Source organism: Monocercomonoides exilis, assembly GCF_001643675.1.
Source record: "Monocercomonoides exilis strain PA203 chromosome Unknown scaffold14-1859848, whole genome shotgun sequence".
Classification (NCBI taxonomy): Eukaryota; Preaxostyla; order Oxymonadida; family Polymastigidae; genus Monocercomonoides; species Monocercomonoides exilis.
In genome coordinates, this window is record NW_027150559.1 from 322,200 (window position 1) to 343,996 (window position 21,797).

Consider the following 21,797-nt stretch of genomic DNA (forward strand, 5'->3'; position numbering starts at 1 on the left):
TCTTCTTCCATTCCTCGGCAAAGGCTTGGGTGCGGCCCCCTACTTTCTCCGAAAAAAATTGCTTCTTGATGCTGCACGTGTTGATCTTCCAGTTCCCGAGCTTGTAGATCTAGATTTCCATGAACCAATTCTCCTTGTTCTTTGTGACAAGTGTGAAGCAGAGCTTCCCTGTCTCCGCTCTGTTCTGGCCTGCAACATTGGCTTAATCCTCTCCAGCTGCTCTGTGGTCAATAACGGATCATCCTTTTCTTCTTGAAGTGTTTTGGCGGCCTTGAAACCGAATCTGGCTTGAATGCGCATGTGGCGAGCCGCTTGGAGAGCTGCGACTGTAAGCATCATTGCATCTTCCTGGTGTTGTTGTGCTTCTTCTGTTGTCCCTCGTGTTGCCATCAACATCGCTTTCAAAGCGGGCATTAATAAAGATTCCACATTATACGCTCCTTCGTCTAAAGCATCGGAGAACCAACTTTGCGATCGCGAATGTGGATGAGTCGTAGCAGGCAGGAACTGGGGGACCGATAAGGATTCGTAATCTCGTAATGTCTGGAGTAGATCTCCTTGATCAACACGATAAGCAAATATTGTACTCTGCAAGTTTTCTCCAAAGTATAATTTAGCTGCCTCTAATAGAGGTTGTGTTGGGGAATGAGGCAAGCCAACTGAACTAGTTGATGTTGAGGTTGTCGAGGTTGTTGAGGACATAGCTGACATGGCTGGGAATTGGGATCCTGGGGCCTCTGTTGTTGGAATGGAGATGGGAGGCGCCATTCCCATACCGCCTGTAGGTCCGCTTTGCGGGAATATCCCGCTCAGTCCCGACGCAGGTCCTTCCAACAAAGTTGTCATCTTTCGAATTTTGTGATCGGCTGAGCCCATAATGCAGAGCTCACTCCCTTAATAAAGAGGTGTTGTAGATAACGGTTTTTCTCTAGAATTAAGGTACTTTGTACTTTAAATTAGAATCATTTCTGTAAGAAAGAGCTTTATCCATTTTTCTCATCTTATTTAAAAAATTTCAAAAAATTTTTAATATTGAAATATCACTCAATAGTGTTTTTATGAGGAATAATATTTCTATTTATTAAAAAAATCTGAAACAAACAACTACAAATTCCTTTTTGTTTTTGCTGTTCAATAATTTTTGATTTTATTTCAAAATTTGATGAGTTTGAAAAAAAAAAAAAAATGATAAACATCCGTGGACCAAAAACAAATACCAGTTATTTAATTGGTCTTTAAAATTTTTTGGAAATGAATTATATAATATTTTTTTTCATGTTTTCTTTCGCTGATTCAGAAGCAGAAGATGATCAACTTCACATTCCTTCTGTATGCACATTAACTAATGCATTATTTACGCTTCTTCTATAATTTGCATGGACTAATTTTAAAATGCTGAACAAATGTGTTCAGGCTTTTTTCAGAGCTGATTTTGACCTGACGAAAGAAAGAGATTTTGCCTCTGTTTTATCATTGTCACCATCATATTCTTTAGAGGGGAGCTCAATTGTTTCAGAAAAGGTGTGCAGTGTCTGTGTATTATTTATTTTAGGTTTTAATTTCGTTTCCATATAACTTTGTCTGTTCGTTTAATTACGTGTAATAAGCTTTTGAATTATATTGATCAGATTGAAGTGAGTATTGTGAAAACTCTTTCGAAGCGGAAAGAGTTTTATTTGTCAACAATGGACAATTTTTCTGTGTTAGAAGCAGAAATTGCCTCGACAATAAGTTCTCTCTCAACATTTAGGTTGCCTATGATTAATAAACGATTAAAACACGCATTTTCCGTTTCATTTTGTTTATTAATTTTATGAAAAGACAAACTTTGAAAAAAGCAGATGCTGAACTTTTTCAGGGCGGGATTGACATTGCAAAGTTGCACAAGAGAAAGGCACACATGCAACAACTAACTGAAGTGGTTTGACATGCTATTTGATATTTCTCTCCAACTTTTACAAATTTTCTTTTCTTTTCTTTTTCTTTGTTCGTCTCTTTTTTTCGATTGAAATAGATGTCTCATATGCTGATAGTTAAGAATTCGGTTTATCAAATCGAGAAAAAAAGGCAAGAGGGAGATTACATATCGTTTGCTGATTGGCATTTTTATTTGTGTTTTTTTTTTCAAGCAGTGTACGTGATTACTAACAACATTCTGTTTAGAGTTATTCATCTTGCAGAATCAACGCGAGATATGATTCAAGCTGAACTGTTTTCGTGCAATCAGCTTCGTTCAATAACAACAAAAATCGACAAAATTTTGGATGAAATCAGTTCAAATCTTAAGCAGAAAGTTATCTCAGCATCATTACCTCTGTTTATTCCCTCCGATTTCCGGATTTCTTTTGTGAATCTTCCAACTTTCTTCTTTTCTTCTGAAATGTTTTTTGCTTCTGTCGCCGAACTGAGGGCAAGAGGTGTCGGAAGTGCGAGCACAGGCGCTGCTTCTGCAACTGTCACGTCAAACGCGTCTTCTTCTTCTTCTCTTCTTTCGCCTCTTTCAATTTCTTCGCTTCATCTGCCGTCGTCTTTGCCTTCTTCTTCCTCATTCTCTTCCTCCTCTTCTTCTTCGTTCCAACGGGCAGATGCTCTTTCGTCATCTGCTTCAGCTCAGCTGGCATTGTCTTCACAGCAGATTGTCACAGATGACACTTTGTCTTCCATCATTTCTCTTCTTGTTCAGTTTGCTCCTTCCTCTTCCTCTTCCTCTTCTTCTTCTTCTTCTTCATCCTCTTCTTCTCCTCTGCCAGTCTTCGTTTCTCAGCTGTTTTCGATGGATGCTCTTCGTCTTTTCCTCACTTCATTCATTCGCCTTCTTCCAAACACAGATTTTTCTGCAGCGTTCCACAAGTCTGCCTCGCAAGTCGTCAAACAGGACATGACGATGCTGCTGATTGAGGAGTACAGCTCCTTTCTTCAGGCACACCCGCACTTCAAAGAAGAAATGGAGATGAAGAAGAAGATCGAGGCAGACCAGGCGCGGATGCTGGCTGCGTTGGGGACTGCTTCTCCGTCTGGAACACCTTCTGCCTCACAAACATCGCTTTCTGCAAACTCCATTCTGAATGCTTCTTCGCCAACATCCTCTTCTTCTGCTACCACTTCGCCTTCTTCTTCTGCTCTTTCTCCTTCTCCTTCTTTTTCGTCTGATGCTTCGTCTTCTGCCGATCGCTACGGCTCGATTTCTTCCACTTCATTGCCACGTCACTCAGCACAAGCATCTCTTTCCTCCTCTTCTTCTTCTTCCACTTCCTCTTCAGCAGCTGCAAGCAGCTTGGCTTCTTCGCAGCATTCATCTCAGAGAGGAAGAGCCAACTCTTCTGCTTTGTCATCATCATCATCTTCTTCTTCTTCTTCTCTTCCCTCTTCTTCTCCTTTTGCAGCTGTTTCTGCTTCGACTGTCTCGACAGACAGAGTCATCAACAGAGAGCGTTCTTCGTCTCCATCTCTTCGCAACCACTCAAACACAGCCACACCTTCTTCACCTGCTTCTCTTTCATCATCATCATCATCATCATCATCTTCCTCTTCTTCCTCTTCCTCTTTGCCTTATTCAACCTCTTCTTCGTCTTCTTCTTCGTCTCCTCCTTCAAACAACGATGTGAAGAAGATGATTTCTGCGATGAATTCATCAGAATTCCAGCAGTTTCTGTCGAAAGTGAGTCGCATTTTTATCAATCGGATGACTTTGCTTGTCTTCTTCGGGAAGCTTGTGAAGGCAGCAGCAGAAGAAGAAGTGATCCGGCGGCTGCTGATTGCGTATGAGAAGAGAAGGAAAGAGATCAGAGAAGAAGAAGAAGAGAAGATGGAGAGAGAGCGGAAGGAGAGAGAAGAGAAAGAGGAGCTGCGGCTGGCCAATGAGGAGATGCTGAAGATGGAAGGGATGGAGAAGGGGAGAATGGAGGAAAGAGAAAGAGAAAGAGAAAGAAGCAGAAGAGGAGAGGGAAAGGAAAAGAAGAGCTTCTTTGATGATGCCAATGAGGAAGATGAATATATCAGCAGAAGAGAAAGAAAAGATTTGGAGAAAACAGCAAAAAGAGAGAAAGAAGATGGGAAGAAGAAAGCGTCAACATCTGGATCGAAAGAAAACACTGAAAAACGCTCTTTTTTGGAGTCCTTTAAAGAGAGGATGAAGGGATTCTCTAACTCCTCCTCATCAGCCTCAGCTTCGTTCTCGTCTTCTTCATTTGGTGCTTCAAACTCACTTGAACTTTCTTCTTCTTCTTCTTCTTCTCTTTCCTCTTCCTCCTCTTCCTCTTCCATCAACACTTCAGACTCACCTAACAAAGAAAAGCAGAAATTGCAGTCAAACGCCCATTCCCGTCCAAAAGCGACCGCATCGTCTTCTCCTTCTTCAAACAGGCGTCTTTCCGCGTCTGCGCCGTCTTCGCTGGAGCAGCTGCATTCATCTCTTGTCAGTCTCCACTCGTTCCTGATTGCGCTGTCGTCTTCGATCTTGTCGCTGTTTGCTCTCATCAAAGACCGCATCAACACAGTCATTTCAGCGCGGGAGCCGTATTTCAAAGAGAAGAGGCACGTGAACGAAAGCGGGTTGGCGTCGCTGATTCAGATAGCGCGGTCTGTGCGGATCTTTGAGCGGGCAGAGAAGAGCGGAAGGGAAGAGATGGAGGAGGTGGAGAAGGGGGTGATGGGGATATACCAGATGACAAGGATGTTTGTGGAGAAGTGGGGCAAAAAGGAAAACGAGGAAAAGAAAGTCGACTTTGAGAAGACTGATGCTGATGCTGATGCTGATGAGAAGAAGGAAGAGAAGGAAGAGAAGGAAGAGAAGGAAGAAATGAGCAGAAAATTGGCTGATGACTCGTCTGCTTCCTCTTCTTTGACAGACACTTCTTTGTCTTCAGCTCAGTCATCGTCTTGTCCTTCGTCTTATCTTGTGTCACTTGTTACTCTTCTTCACTCTTCATTCACTTCAATCTTTCCTCAGCTGTCCTCAATTCGCCAGTCCACTTTTTCCTCATCATCGTCCTATTCATCATCATCTCTCCTTTCTTCTTCGCCTTCTCCTTCTTCGCTGCCTTCGCCAACTGCTTCTTCGTCTTCTTCTTCGAATTCTTCCCTTTTTGCCCATCTTCACTCTGTTGTCACCAACTTCCTGACTGTTATGCATCAGATGCAGCTGAAGGCGCTGACGGAGGCCTTTCGCGAGGACAGATGGGTTCAAGCAGAGGAAATCGAAGAGGAGACGCAAGAGATGATAAGAGAGATTGTGAAGAATGGAAGAAGCAGCAGCGAAAAGAAGAAGAAGAAGAAGAATAAGAGCAAAAAGAGCAAAGAGAAGGAGAAGAAAAAGAAGAAGGCAGAAAAAGAAGGAGAAGAAGGAGAGCAACACACAGAAGAAAAAGTACATGATGAGAACGACGATGAGGACGAAGAACAAGATGAAGACGACGAAGACATTGGTGACGAGTTTTTGGAGTGGCTGAATTCAGGGGAGGCAAAACAGACAGCTGCACCAGCATCTTCATTGGCAAGAGCATCAGAATCGCCATCTTTGCCTATGAATTCTTCTCCTTCTTCGTCTTCTCTCACAAAAAAGAGTGTTCGCAGCAAGCTGCTTTTGATTTCTGGAGTGCCATTTTGTGTCTTCCAGTGGATGCAACAGTTCATCTCATTCGTTTTCATCAATTTGGGAGGACTGGGCTTGTCTTCCTCGTCAGACTCAGCAGCTCTTCCCTCTGCTGTTTCATCTGCATCGTCTTCTTCTTTTCTGCTGCTTCTTCTTTCGCACATCACAGATTTATTTCTGCTCTCAAACAATCTTCTGCGGCAGGCGATTCTTCAGGCGCAGATCACTTCACTCGACAAAAGCATCAAACTTGTGTCGACCAGCCACATTGCCATTGCCCACCAGTGTGTCAGTGCAATGAAGATGCTTTTGCCTTATGTGAGAGTGATTGTGAGGGCAGAATGGCTGAGAGAGAAAAAGAAGGAAAGAGCTCGAAAGACGCAAAAGAGTTCATTGGTGAATAAAAAAGATGAGAAAGAGAAAGAGAAAGAGAAAGAAAAGGAGAAAGAAAAGTTGCTGTTCAAGTCATTTGATTCACTGGAGGAGCAGTTGACGAGCCATGCAAATGAATTGGAGGAAAAAATCATATTCATCGCTGGAGAGGCTGTGAGACAGCAAATCGTTCAACTAAATGTTTGCAAAGACGATAATGTGATGAATTGAACGATTGAATATTTTTATATTTTATTTTTGCTTTTGTTTATTATTCAACTTTTGCTGTGCTTTTGATTCTAATTGTCTCTATTGATTTCTATTGTTATTTCTCGATATGTTAAATCGACTAAACAGCTATCGTCTTTATTTCCTGCCTCTTCGAATCGTTTGCTTCCGATTTCAATTGCTCCATCCTCTTCTTCTTCCGCTGCATCATCTGCGAATGGAACAACATATCCTGTTGCTCCACCAGAATCAATGGTGATTGCCGTTCAGCGACTGACTGATTTATCCCGCTCGTTGAATGTGATATTGCCAAAAGATCTGAAAAAGGTATTGACGAAACAGCAAACAACATTCTTTGATTTCAGAATTTTTAATTGTTTCTTTCTTTTCTTTTCTTTTCTTTTTTTTAAAAATTTTCAAATCATTAATTTTTCAAAACCTCTTCTTTATACTGTTTCTTTCCAATGCTATTATTTATCAGAGCATAATGCATAAATCCACCATTCGAGCACTTGAAATTATAACCGAAACAATGCAAAGACAGATTAGTTCAATAAATACTCAACAAAAAAAATCTGCACAAAAATTGTATGAACTGTACTTCATTGCTTTCGATTTAATTTTTAAAAATTTCCCTTTTTTAAAAAATTCATGCTATTAATGATAGTTTGTCTGATTGCATAGACTATCTGCACATTGCTCTGCAACAACACATGAAGGACGATGATAAAAGGGATGTGAAGAAGGAATTAACAAAAGCATTTTTGTCACAACCAATAGTATAATGTTGAAGCATGTTCAGAAAATTCGGATATTGCCACTCAAAATAATAAGGAACTCATGAAGAAAAAAATTTCTGGTATCTATTCGTTTTTCTTGGACCACTTTTGATAAATTGAATCCTTGATTCTCAGCATTTCCCCGAACTTACAACAACATGTTTCAGAACTTTTTATCAACAACTTTTCCATGATTATTAATGCCAAATTTATTTGTTTTGAACTGCTTTCCATAAAGAAATGTGCTGTTTTTCAGTAAATCAGAAACTGATGAGCTCCGATTTTTCTTTTGTTTTCGATGATGGATTAAATGACATGGGATAAGATATTTTTTTTGAGTCTCATCAGCCAAGTGGATTGTGAAATCCATCGAAAAATCAATGTGCATTCAAAAACTGACAAGGAGAAACTTATTGATCAAAGCGCAAGCACTTTGATTTAAAAGAAAACATTCTCTCACTTCCTTCTCTTCTATTTACGAGAGAGAGATCATCACTTAAGGGTCAGTCACGATCACTGATCTAAAAATGATGATCCCTAACAATCCTCTGGGAACAGGACTTGCGGCCGAACCGAGCGCAGCTGCGCTGCCTGGTGGTCCAACAAGCGGGTTTCCGACATTTCCCGGACCCTTTTCCGCTTCCCAACCTTCTTCTATTTCATCCTCACTCTCCCCACCTTCTACCACCCTTGGCGAAGAAAAAGAAGAAGAAATTACACTGGAAAATTCGTTTCTTAAAATATTTGGTAGAGCACCGGAATTATCGTTATATGATCTTCCATTACCGGAACAGGAGATAAATGACTTGGTTGCTTCGTTGAAGACAGAAGACTTATCCCCTTTCCTCCCTAATGCGCCTCCACCTTTTGTAAGGACTACCAGTCCGTACAAAGACGCCTTAGATCAAGCAGGAGAAAGATGTGAGACGTTTCTTTACCCCGCAATGAAACTTATTTTATTTGCCCATACGAAAACAAAAGATGATGAAGCTCAGAGTGCCGTAGCGCAAGCATGTTTACTGCTTGCACAAGCCTTGAAAGAAGCCAGAAACGCTCGCATCCAAGCGAGATTTGGATTTACCGAAGCAGCGAGAATGAAAGAGGATTCAGCATCACCGCTCCTAACGAAAAGGCAAAGTGATTTATTGGAAGAGGTCAGGAAAACCTCACAATCAACAGCGAAAAGATGGACTTCGTTCTCATTTAATTCCAAATCCTTTGGCAAAAGCAGATATGGAAAACATGAAAGCTACCAACGCCCTCGGTTTTTTCGTTCGGGTCCCCGGTCGTGGGCAGGGAGAAAAACCTCAAATACATACCGCAGAAGTCCTTCTCAAACGCGATCCAGGGGAACGGGAACCAACTAAGCCAGTCACCTTCAATTGTTGGAGGAAGAACGGAATATTTTCGAGAAGCGTGGAGAATGATAGATGGAGAGAAGTTGGTAAAAAGAGGCGTCATTCCAATTTGGAAAAACAGGATAGCCAGGGAGAAATTACTAAACTCAAAAATGGAAACATACAGCCCCCATCAATCAGGGGAAGCAACCAAAGCGATGGCAAAGCTGATCCAGAATCAGCTCGAAACGAACATAATACAAAAAATACAGAAAAGAAAGGTGAAACATTTAAATCCAGTGTTTGTGATAAAGAAAAAACAAGGGGGATGGAGACAAATTATCGATTGCAGAGCGTTGAACAATGCAACGAAGTCAATCCATTTCAAACTGGAGGATTACAGGTCACTAGAACGAATTATAACAAGAGGAGATTATGCAACAACTTTAGACCTAAGCCAGGCCTACTATTTAGTGAAAGTGGACGACAACTTCAAGCCGTTTCTTGCGTTCGAATTCAACGAAAATTACTACTGTTTCAACGGAATGCCATTTGGATACAAAGATTCTCCAAGAATCTTTACAAAAATCATGAGGAAGGTGATACAATTCATCCGGGAGCAATGGAACGTAAGAGCAATCGCGTACCTCGACGATATTATTCTTCTTCACCAAGACCAAAAGAAATTAAAATGGATAACTCAGAAAGTCGTTTCTCTTTTCGAAAGCCTTGGTCTTCTGGTAAACACAGAAAAGAGTCATTTGATTCCCTCACAAACTTTCACCTATTTGGGTTTCGAGTGGAACACGCACCAGTTCAATGTAGCTCTGGAAATGATGAGAACGAAAGAACTTATAAAGGAATGTACCAGATGGAGGAGGAGGTCCCTCAGAGCGAAAGAAGTGAGAGTAAGAGACCTTGCAGCGTTCATTGGAAAGCTGAACGCTACAAGGTTCGTGGTTCGAGAAGCTTCTCTGTTTCTCTCAGATCTTTATCGCACTTTAAACAAAATGGTTTCGATGGTGGGATGGAGAGGGAAGATGAGGATCAACCAGTCCATTCTCCCCAATCTAACCAAATGGATATCGAGGTTGAAAACCAACACGCCAAGACAACTATGCCCACTCTTTCTTCCAGATGCAACACTTACGACGGATGCTTCCAGAAAAGCTGTTGGAGCTTATTTAAGAATCGGAAACAGTATTTTGGATTTTCATCGCAGACTCCCCTATTGGCAACGAAATCAAAGTTCAAACTATCGGGAGATGTTCGCAATTTTGTCAGCTCTAACTCACTTCTCCCCAATTCTGTTATCCAATCGCATCCACAAACTACTTATCAGATCGGACAACTCAACATCGGTGTTCAACCTGAACAGGTGGCGGGCAGGAGCGAATTTGAGAAGACTCCTATTGAAGATTTGGAAACAAACGCACACGATGCAGATTCAAGTGAAAGCGCAACACATCCCCGGTCAAAGAAACGAAAGGGCCGATTCTCTTTCCAGGCTAGAAAGGGGAGGCGACTATCAGATAAAGCAAGAATCCTACAAGGAGCTTGTAACGAAGATGAGATTGAACATAACGTTGGACGCTTTCGCCACAAAACAAAACAAGAAAGTGAGCAGATGGTGCGGGCCAGGAAGCCCGATAAACGAAGACGGTCTGCAGCAGCCTTGGCGAGGAGAGACAGTTCTTGCTCATCCTCCAATTCCTCTCATTCTTCCGACAATCAGGAAAATGATTCTCGAACGAGCTCGAGGTCTTCTCCTTCTTCCCGATTGGAAGGGACAAATATGGGAGCCGTTGTTGAAAAGAACGACCCATATAGAATGGATGTGGAAGAGCCAGAGCGAACTTCTTACCCCGGGACCATGGATGAAGAGGATGGATGCTTGCCTGCCACCAGGGAAGCTTCGAGTTGTACTGATGAATCCTTAGCGATCAATGGAGAACACTGGTTCAAAGGAGTTTTGCAAACAAGAGGATTTCCAATGGATATATGTGATCTGTGCAAATCCAGTCTTTCGCCTTCGACGTGGCATGGGTACTTACTCAGTTATGCTCATTTCGGAGACCAGTGGACAAACTGCGGCTATGGTCTTTCTGTTGGAGATTGGTTCAATTGGGTCGTTAGATGTGCCGATGTTTTCCTTAAGCTTTTCAACAAGGGGCTGAAGGAGCAATCCCTTTGTAAAATACGAGCTGCCATCTCTCTCATTTCTCAATTATTATTCGAGAGAAGTTTGGGAGATTACCCGCTTATGAAGCTTCTCTTCCGATCATTTAAAAGATTGGAAAGGAGGAAGAAGAAAAATAAGCCTGATATATGGAACCCCAAAATACTTCTTGATTATATATCGGGGCTAGGCGAGAACGCGAACTTATCCTTCACTACTCTCACGAAGAAAACAATTTGTCTTTGCATGCTATTCTCCGCCTGCCGGTTCACCGAGCTCGAGCGGATCAGTCTGAAAACATTCTGCAGTGAGAGAAGATTCAATTGCATTGGATACTTCGCTGAAAACAGGACCCGAAAGAACAGACATTATAATACCGTTTCTCACAGATACTCCTTCAATATGTCCTGCCTCAGCAGTGTGTGAATTGTGGTCCAGAATAAGCAAACTTCAAGACAACCCTGACCACTTGTTTATTAACGATCGCACAAAGATTCCACTTTCCGCAAGAGTGCTGAGAAAACTTGTTGCAAATCTCCTTCACGAGACAGGTATACCGAATTATTTTGGTCCTTACTCGATAAAGCATGCTTCAATATCTGCATTGACAATGGCTGGACTACCAATAGCGCAAGTGGCAAAGTTCGCAAGGCTGTCTCCACGAAGCGATACCATTATTAATTACTATTTTCAAAAGATATCGCCACATCCTGTGCGAAAGTGATTGCAGATCAAGCGGCTATTAATGCAACTTCCTCCCAGACCCAGTCATCACCTTTAAGTCTGCAAACCCTTCGCAAACCAAAAATTACCTTTGATGACAATTCAAGTTCAGAAGATATTGAGGACTCTTCGTCAACTGACGAAGAGCAAGATGAGGAGGACTACAGTCTGAACTCAAAGTCTGACAACATCGAGAGCGAAAAAGGAATCAGGATCAGGTTGGAAAAACCTAATCTGCAATATGACAACAAAAGCCAAACGATCTACAACGACGAAGAAGAACCATCAAAGCCAGACTACGTGGAGGAGCCAGACGAGAACAGTCATAAAGAGTATGAAAGAAGGAATTTTCGTGAGAAAAGACTAGTTGGAGAAGTTGTCCAGAAGAAAACAATTGAGATAACAATTAAAACCAGAGCGCAAGCCAAACGTGAGCAACTCGAACAATTGCTGAGGGATGACAAATAAGAGGTCAATCAAATAATAACAACAGCAGAGTATTCTCCCAATTATGGAACTCTCTCGTAAATAGAAGAGAAGGAAGTGAGATTCACATTTTCTTTTTCAAGGAAAAAGCATCCCATAACGAACAATGCCCAGCAATTTGTGTTCACAAACCACTTCGTGACAAACTCCATTCAAACACAACAACAGCAATAACAATAACAAAGAAAAAGAAAAAGAAGAAATGTGGAAGAAAAGTGGAAGGAAATATTCAAAAATCAATTGCTTCAAATCAACATCACATCAGAACTCAAACAGGCAGCACAACTCGCAAATCATGCTGCTCCACAACAAACTTTGAAAAGCAAACAAAAACGAAAAATGAAAAAACAATAAAATAATTTGTGTTGAAAATCTGACTGAAAAACAAAACTCTCCTCAACCCCGTTCCACAACTCCATTCCACAAAGTTGGCTCACTTCCTTCAAGCAAATCCAGCTCATCTTTTCATTCTGACTCTTTTTTTGAGAGGGTGCATCACTTCATCTCTCCTCCTTTCACCATGCCTATTCCTCCCAAAGGCTTCTGCCCCAACAGCCATTTCCCTTTCCATGTTCTCCTTTTGCATTCCTCTTGCCAAATTCCTCTCGATGCTCTATTTTTGGAGGATGTTGTTGTGAATGGCAAAAACACCTCACGTTGTCTTCATTGTCTCATTTTCATTGCTCTCCTGCTCCTCTGCTCTCCTGCTTGCCAACTTCCAATCCACATCTTCTCACTCCTCCGACTCGCTCATCATGCTTCTGTTCAGCCCAGCCATGGACTCTTCCCGAACACAGATCGCGTCTGTCATCGTCATGATTGCTGCCCCTTTCGGAAACCGCACAATAAACTCCCGCTTCAGCTCGTTCACACTCGGCCGCTGCCCCCAGTCTTGCGACAGGCACCCCTTCACCACACCCGCCAAGCTGCTCCCGCCCACCCTCCTCACATCCGGCTTCTCCCCATTCACAATCTTCTGCCCCGCCACCTCTGCTCCATACTCCCCAAACGGGATCTCCAGCGTCAGACACTCCCACACCATCATCCCAATCGAAAATGCTACTGATTCCTTTGTCGCCCCCATCTTCTTGTTCACCAGCAGCTCTGGCGCCTTCCACCTCAAGCACTCCTTCCTGAAATCATCCTCATCCTCAAACGCTGATGAAGGCAGAGAGTCATCATCATCATCATCATCATCACTGGCAGATGTCACAACTGTTGTTGATGAGATCGATGATGAATCTGAGTCTGAAGATGAGAAGTCTGAATGCATCACAATGCAGATCACCATGTGTTCGGAGAATAACACAATGTGCGGACTGAGATTGTTGAGAGAAGAAAGAGGATTCTCCATTTCGTCAAATGAATGGAGTGCCAGATTAGCCACCCAGAATAGGATCTGGGCAGCTGTCTGTTCTCTCTCAGTCAATGTGCCTATCGCCATTTCCTTCTTCTCATTCCTTCCATGAAGCAGCATGAACAGAGAATCCCTCAGATCCACAATCAGCTTCTCATGTGGAGACGAGCAGGCCATTGCATCCACCAGATTCGACATGGATGAGGTTGTTGGGCACAGATCCTCCCCTCGAACAAAAGTGGATTCTGTGTCTGAAGTATCTGTGGTTGAAGTGGATGAAATGGAAGGTGATGGCGTTCGCTTTCTTGTCTCTTCCTCAACTTCTTTCTCATCCACCTTCTCCAGCATCCATTCTGGAATCTTGTCCGAGTCTCTTCCCAAAATGTATTCAGTGGAGCCACTCTCACTCAGCAAATGCTCTGATGACTCTGAGTGTCCCAAGCTTTTCTCATACACCCTCTTCTTTATTCTCTCATCGTTTTTCTTTTCAGCCTCTCTCTCTGCTCTCCTCCACTGCTCCTCAGGCGACATCTCCATCGTCACCATCTCAAATGCCTTTGGATCTTTTTTCACTGTGTCTTCCACAATCACTTCAAGTTCTTCTGTCCTTCTCTTTTGTTTTCTCCATCGAACAATGAATATAATGGATACAATTAACAGTATTACTACAATCACAATGCACACAATTAATGCCCATGAGAATTTTCCTTCTTTCCCTCCTTCAACAATTCTGTCATCTCCTTTTCCTTCGGTTTCGCTTCTGTTCTTCAGAATGAAAGAATCAGTCGATGAAGGCGAATCAATCTTTCCAAACAGAAGACTCACACTCACTTCTGTCTCTGCTCCCACTGCTCCCATCTGAACCGATGAAACAACTGCAACAATTTCGTTCTCTGACACACTTTCCTTTTCTCCAATCCCATAGCTCTCAACCACCTCTTCCCTTCCATTCCTGAAGCTCAACTTCAACCAAACATCACATGGCAGAAGAAGTCTCCCACTCAGCGTGATGATTGTTCTTCCCTCAGATCCTGTCTCATTCCTCGCCTCTTCCACAACTGGGATGAATAGTGGTGATGCTCTCTCCTCCATCATCCCGCTCAACTCGCACCCTTCGTTCAACGTCCAAAGTGATGTGCTATCCTTCAATCCATCTCCTCCTTTCAAACTCATCACATTCAACGAACCCAAATCAGAACAGATGATATTTCTTCTTAGTGATGGATAATTTGATATCAAGGGATTGTTGTTCGTGAAATTCCCTGCTTCAATCTCAACACTTCCTCCACAAACAGAAATACCACCATCGGAGCAGTTCACAAAACTCGTGTCCCTTATCTCTGCTGAGCTCTCCTTCACCTCAACAACTGATCCATTCCATTTGCACACATCCACTTCTTCATTCGATTCCTTTTCATTTGTTTCACCATCAAACAAGCATTGCCTCATTAGAATATTTCTGCACATCAAAAGAGATATCATCTTCCCTTTTTTTCTTCTCGATGAACACCCACCAAACGAACAGTTCGATAACTCCACATTTCCTTCCATCTCCTCAACATCAACCACTCCTGCGCTCTCATCTTCACATGTGATGTTATCAAATGAAGATGATAGAATCGAAAATGGAAATTCATTTTCCTTACTGGTTTTCATTTCTGCTTCATCGTCATTCGCACAACCCATCCATCCGTTTTCCATTCTCGAATTCCCAGCTCCACTGATCTTCAAGCAGTTTTTTCTTCCCTCAATATTTCTGAGCGTCAATCCACTCACGTCAGTATCTCCTTCAATCTGCATCACTGCTTCACTCAAAAATGAAAGCCACATAACACTCACATTTCCCATTGAGCATTTCCCCCTTTCCACAAAAATCAAACAGAATGGCATTTGCTCCATTTCCCTCTCAGCCGAGCTCACTCCATCAAATGAGCACGTGCTGATCGATGTCTTTCCTGAACTTATCTTCATGAATGATGAATGTGCGACTGGTGTTTGATTTGTTTCAACTTCTTCAAAGGCAAATTGCATCCATCGCACATACACCTGCCCACTTGTCTCCACAATCATTTCTTTACTGTGATTCATCCTCCCTTTCACAATCACACGGCTCTGCGCTTCATGAATCCCACTCAGTGTGAGTGTGTCCAATCCAATTTCCTCATCAATCACTGACTCCTCATCAACAAACATCTGACTGAGAAAATCGTGTGTCAGATGTCTCAGCCCAAACCCAATCGTAGCACAAGGAAGTGAAGGCTTTCCACACTGCTGCTCATTGCTTCCCCCTTTCTCTTCTTTGCTCGACACCACAATCGTGTCTGACTGGTATTTCACAATAAGACTCATCAAGTCCATCGCCTCTTCCTTGTGATAAGCCTCGTCCATCCCGAATATTGCATTCTGCCTGATGAATTCCACATCACGGAAGTCGAGATTGAACTGTGTTTCGTTGATCTGCCTCTCGATGCAGACACACACAATGAACACATCATTCCCGATGAATGCTGTGTTCCTTCGGAATATCACCCCATCAAACACATAATCCAGTTCTCCCGTTAATGTTGTCCAAAGATACACCCCGCCTCCTTTGCCTTCGCTCGCAGAGCACCCACACTGCTTCACACTCGTGTTCACAACATCGAACAATCCTCCTTCATTCAACTCAAACAGCATCGCCCCTCCCTTTGTGCTTCTCCCACAACTGCACAGTTCAATCAGCGAATCTTCCACCACAAGCTTCACTCCACTTCCACTCTTGCTCGAAATAACACAAGGATCAACTCCTTCCCCTTCAACTGCTCCAATACTACAATTCTTCATCCTCATCTCACCTCCTCCATTTGCTCCCTCTCCTTCAATTTCAAACAAACTCCCACTTTCCAATGTAGCTTTTATAACTGCGAATTCGTCAATCACACTCACAACTTCTCCACTCGCTACAAACACACTTCTCTTCCCAAAATACGAAAGCAGTTTGAACCTCTTCATCTCCAGCTCCCCTTTCTTCACAACGCAAAATGCAACATCCCCCATCCCTTCTCTCTTTCCCTTCCATGAGATTGAACAGTCTTCCCATTCAACTTTCCCTCCCTCACTCACAATCATTCCTGCTTCTCCACTTTCCAAAACATTCATCACACACATCTCCAGTGCTCTCAGACTGATCATTCCACTGTTGCGAAGACACACTTTTGTTCCACTTTCTCCTTCACTCCCCAACACAACCGTTCCATATTCCATCTCATCATATCCTGCTCCCACTGATTCCACTTCAATCCCACTCAAATCATATTCCCCCTCCACTCTTATTTTTTCCTTCACTCCCACCACTTTTCTCTCTCCTTCTCTCTCCATGTGCCTCATCCCCATTTCCAATGTCTCACACGGATCCTCTTCACTCCCACATCGAACAACATCATCTCCCTTTTCCCACACCACAATCCTCTCACTCCTGTATTCAATCACAAATCGCAATAGATCCGTGTTTGTCCGCTTCTCATCACTTCCAACAAACGCATTCGGATCGTCTTCCATCCCTTCAACAGCAATCGCAAATGTCTCACTCCTCACTGTCACATTCAGATCTGAATCCAAAATAAACATGTTCTTCCCCACAAATGCCTCGTTCTCAGCAAACTTCACTTCCTCAAACTTGAATGGCATCCCTCCCCTCCTTTCACTGCAATTCACATATATCCATCCTCCTTTCCCACCACTCACCTTCTCTGCTGAGCATCTTTCCATCCTCCCTTCTTTCACATGAATCATCCCTGAATCAAGGATATTCACCCTCAATGCCCCACCACTCATGCTCTTTCCTCCTGTGATGCCACTCATGTTGCTCTGTTCTATCCTCATCACTCTCCTCACATCTGCACATATCACAGCTGATTCATCTGCACCAACAAGTGACAGGCTCCCAAACGAGCAGTTGCCGATGCTAACAGACTCACTCTCTGCTCCATTTTGTTCCATCTCAAGAAGAGCAAGATCCATCAGACACTTTCTTGTCTTGATGTTATTTATTGATATCCACTTCATCCTCACAACTTGTCCACTGCTTCTGATGATTCGATATTCAATTGCCTCTTCTTCCCCTTCCTGCATCCCAAACGAACACAATTCCATCTCCAAAACACCACTTCTTGTTGATGAGCTTATCACCACTTCTCTCCTCTGTTCAAAGGATCCAGGCAATTCAAATCCAACATTCACAAACACACTCAATCCATTCGAATCAAGAACACTTCCCCCTTCTCCTTCAATTCCTTTCTCCACAACAACTTTCTTTTTCTTGTTGTCTTTCCCTTCAATCCGAACTCCACTCACATCTCTCACCTTCTCAATACTCGTGCTCCCACTTATCACAATCTTCTTTTCTCCCTCTCCGTCAAGCCTCTCAATGCCATAATCCACACTCCTGCATGGACAGTTCTCCATCCCACACCACATTCCATTGTCTCCAGCCTCCCTCCCCACCTCAATGATCGACGAGCTGTAACCATCAATGAATACGATCAGATCAACCTCATTCACAAACTTCTGCCCATCCTTCCCAATCAGCGAATTCTCTCTCTCGCTAATCTCTCCACTGAACGAGAAACTGCTTCCATTCACAACCCTCCTCAAATCATCACACACAACATACACATCCTTCCCACTCCTTGCTCTGTTCTCTTCAAACCTCACTCCTCTCACATCAAACCCATATCTCTCTCCTTCAATCCCTAACCACATCCCTCCTCCACATCCTCCTTCATTCATTGTCCCTTCCTCTCCTGCTGCACATTTCTTCATCAGTGTAACTTCTGTTTCGCTCCTGATCTTCAGCTGTGCATCATCTTTCAATTCCACTTTCATCACTCCTCCATTCCCTTTCTCTGCCACACACCCCTCAACACTCGTGTTCCACACATCCACCATCCCTCCTTCTCCAACCACTCCATTCACCATCGCTCCATCTCCTTCACTCACTTGGATATTGCTCCCATTGCATCTCCAAATGGATATTTCCTTTGCTTCACTTCCTCTTATCACCCCAGAATCTCCCATGTCGAATGAACTCCATTTGCATTCCCTCATCCTCGCAATACAACCGCTCCCTGCCCAAATCAAACTGCTTCTTTTCATTTCACACACACTGATAATCACACTTTCTACAGTGAGTGCGCTTCCTCCCTCACAAACAACAAATCCCATTTCTCCTTCAAAAGCGATATCATTCAGCTCCACATTCTTCAACGAGACAGATGAGAATCCACTATTCGCTTTTATCACAGGCTTTCCAAACTTCATTGAATCCAATCTCAGTGAAGTAACATTCACCTCTCCCTTTTCCACAACCAGCAAGCTGTATTCCACAAAATTAACTCCAACTCCAAATCCAACAACACATTCACTCAAGTTCAGTGTTTCGCCTTTCAACTGGAATATCGCTTCATGATGCCCAAGAACAGATGGCATCACCAGCTCGATCTCACTCATTCTTGTTTCCTTCAGCACCACAAACACTCCCATGCATCCTTCCTCTTCACCTTTGCAACTTGCCTCACCTCCAATAACAAGTGATCCATCATCCCTTGTTCCTTCAATCACCCTTGCCATTTTCGAAAAGATCACTGTCGAGCCAACCTCAACTCCATTTCCAACTTTGATTGTCGCTGTTGTTGTTCCATCTGCTGGTGTGTTCTCTTCCCTCTCAATCGGACAGTTCAGTGTTCGGCACTCGAAAAATGTGTGTCCACACCGATGATGATCTGCCCCTGAAACTGAAACACAGATTTCACTCCTTGGAACATCCAAAAGATAGCACACAATCGGAATCACCAGTGTTGCATTGCTGGTATCTCCCACTCCCTCCACTTCATGCACATCCTTGCTCAAATGAGAAACAAATCCATATCTCCCTTTCGGAACCAATTCCAGCTGATTCGAAGCAATAAATACATTTACCCCATGTTCTGCTTGATTATTTTCAAACTCCACATTCACAATCTCAAACACACTTGATGGAGAAGACAACTCCAAATACACCCCTCCTCCTCTTCCCTTCTCTGCCCCACATTCTCCAATCTCTGTTTCAACATTTCCTCTGCCAATCTTGAATATCCCACTTTGACCAACCTTCCATGCAATGGCACCTCCATTCCCTTCCTTGCACACACAGTTTCTGAATGTGGTGTTCTCCAGCTCCCATGAATCACTTCTCTCACTTTCAGTGCTGAATATCACCCCATTTCCTCTCATTCGGCTGATCCTTTGGATCGTCACATTTCCCAGCATCCCTCTTCCAACTCCACTATCCTCCTCTTCCTTGAACAGAGAACAATCTCCCAGTCCAATATCCTCAATCAAACAGTTTTCCATCTTCGTTTTATCAAATATCACTTTGAACGATGAAACATCAAATGAATGTGTCTGCCCATCTTCTGCCCCTGAAATGATCACATTCTTCAGTTTCAGCATCTGTGCTTCTGTTCTCATCGCAAACAATGAAGATGATGATTCTACACTGTTGTGACGAATTGTCAGCAAAGACAATCCCATCGATCCCGAATCCAATGTGAACAAATACTCATGAGAATTCAGGAATTTTGTGGAAATGACGCACCCGCTCTCGCCTTCGCCTTTGAACGAAATATCTCCCCCTCCAATGAACAGGGATATTGAAAGATATGTCGATCGAAGAATATTCACTGTTCCCTCTGCTCCTTTCTCAATCATGTTGTATGCCTGCTCAATCGTGTTGCATGGGCTGGCCTGTGTTGTCCCACAGACTGGGCCTGCAATTCCATCTGCTTTGGCATATGTTATTTTGTTTGTTGGAAGCCACGCATCGTAATCTGTTTGGCTGTTATTGTAAAATACTCTCTTTGAGGGGGTTGTTGAGAACGATGATTCAAATGGTGAACCTTTCAAAAGAGAGTTTTTAATTTTGACATCATTGCCTTCTTCATTTATTGCCTTGTTTCCACTGAATAAGCAAAATGATATCAATTTTGGAGGTGGTTCAGTTTCCATCCAACTTATTGAAAACAAAAATATTCCTCCACCTCCTCCTTCAAGAACACCTGTTCCTGTTCCATTTACCACATTCCCTTTAAATTCACATTCTGAGATAAAATATCTTCTCTGTTCGTTCTCCATGAATAATCCTCCACCATATGATCCTGCCCCATTGCGAATAAATTTGCATTTCTCTATTGTTTCATCCTCATTTCCAGAAGATTGGTGAATGCGCAATCCTCCTGCATAATGATTAATCGCTTTGCATTCAAAAAAGTTGCAACCAGAAATAAAATAGTCTCCATTAAACCTATAAATAATCATTCCACCTGTATTTGTATCTGCTATACAATTTGTAAAATTACAGCCAGACATTATTACATCTTCTGCTAAAAGGATGAAAACGGCTCCGTCGCTCCCTTGGCTCATATTCTTGAATGAGCATCTTGTGCATTCAAGAGTTGAACTTCCATTCAAAAAAATTGCGCTTCCACGATCGGCACGTCTCTTATTGCACCATTCACAATCTGCGAAAAAATGCGTTTCATTTGCCCCAAGTTGTTGCCTTGTCATATTGAGATTGCTCGTTTCGTGAACATTCTTCGTTCTAAAGCAGCATTCAAGCGAGGAGTTTGTTGCTCTTAACGAGACATATTGGTTGTTCACTGACCTTGCAATGCCCCCATCAATAACATCACAAACACTGAAAAACGAGCACCCCTCAATCGTTGTTTCTGTTCTTGCTCCAAAATCCATTTCTCTTTGTGCTCCTGTCGCAACAGAAATATTTACCATTATCAGATGAGATGCTTTCACATTGCAACTAACATTCGGTGCTAAAAATGGTACTGATATCAGTTCAAATGATGAAAACGATGAATCAGAAAGGATGATTTCTCCAATTCTATTGTTGAAGTTCTTTGGCAAGGACGAGCAAAAAAGTCTGGGAATATGAGCAAATGGCTTGAATGTGAAGATAGAAAGATTCACAGAATGGATGCTTCCTTCATCAAGAGCAAATGGGCTATTTTTTGATGAAAATGAAATCGTATATTCTTTGATGTTTAAATATCCTCCCTTTTTTATCAGAAAACAAGGCTTTCTCTCGGAATGCCACTGCAAAATATCTGAGGCACTCAGAGATGAATTTATCACATGAAGAGTCGAGAGAATTGAACAACGTTGAAGAATTTGCTGAGCTCTGATATTATTGTTGAATTGTTGTAACTGCAATATAACTGTCACATCTATTTGGTTTATTTCTTTGCCAAATGCTTCTTTCGAGTTAAAAATGGCAAAGCAGCTTGCAACAATCAAAAACGTCAGATTCATTTCAGTGCTGCAGTCCTATTGGTTTTTGATGAAAATGACGATTCGCAGCAATGTTTCAATTTTCTCCATTTCCCATACTGTTCTTTTCGTTGGATCATGAAATCCCACATATGATTTCAAGATTTTGAATTTATGAAATTTTGATCATTTTCAGTGCAATGAATCATCTTTCTTTATCTCAATCGATTATTGTTTTTAAATAATGTTAAAAGCCCGATTTCGCATGATATTATTTTAATCACTTTTTCAGTTTTTATTTAATCGATGCCAAAAATAATTTGGATTCAATAATTTTTATTGCAATAACTATAATAATTTTAATCGAGAAGAAATGAAAAAAAAAAGTCTACAAAGAAGAATGGATAAAATTTTTGAGCAATTCTGTTATTCTTAACGTATTTATTTC

The 21,797-nt window shown here is 42.3% G+C and overlaps 3 protein-coding genes across 3 annotated transcripts; 1 reads left to right on the forward strand and 2 right to left on the reverse strand.

Moving 5' to 3' along the window:
* Nucleotides 1–39: 39 nt before the first annotated feature.
* On the reverse strand, nt 40–846 carry MONOS_16434c1 (uncharacterized protein; the record flags this gene model as incomplete). Its single annotated transcript, XM_067869341.1, has 1 exon — nt 40–846. One exon carries the CDS (start codon nt 844–846, stop codon nt 40–42), a length of 807 nt encoding a protein of 268 aa, XP_067730252.1.
* Nucleotides 847–1,266: 420 nt separating this feature from the next.
* MONOS_16246 (Vps54, component of GARP (Golgi-associated retrograde protein) complex) lies at nt 1,267–6,975 on the forward strand (the record flags this gene model as incomplete). The annotated part of the gene is made up of 9 exons (XM_067869158.1): nt 1,267–1,329; nt 1,414–1,521; nt 1,608–1,750; nt 1,822–1,921; nt 2,015–2,088; nt 2,164–6,163; nt 6,320–6,517; nt 6,672–6,778; nt 6,858–6,975. The coding sequence occupies exons 1-9, from the start codon at nt 1,276–1,278 to the stop codon at nt 6,973–6,975; spliced, it is 4,902 nt and encodes a 1,633-aa protein (XP_067730253.1). The 5' UTR covers nt 1,267–1,275.
* A 5,452-nt stretch (nt 6,976–12,427) lies between these two features.
* MONOS_12916 (uncharacterized protein) lies at nt 12,428–21,501 on the reverse strand (the record flags this gene model as incomplete). Its single annotated transcript, XM_067865576.1, has 3 exons — nt 12,428–13,154; nt 14,022–21,083; nt 21,470–21,501. The coding sequence occupies 3 exons, from the start codon at nt 21,499–21,501 to the stop codon at nt 12,428–12,430; spliced, it is 7,821 nt and encodes a 2,606-aa protein (XP_067730254.1).
* Between the last annotated feature and the right edge of the window lie 296 nt (nt 21,502–21,797).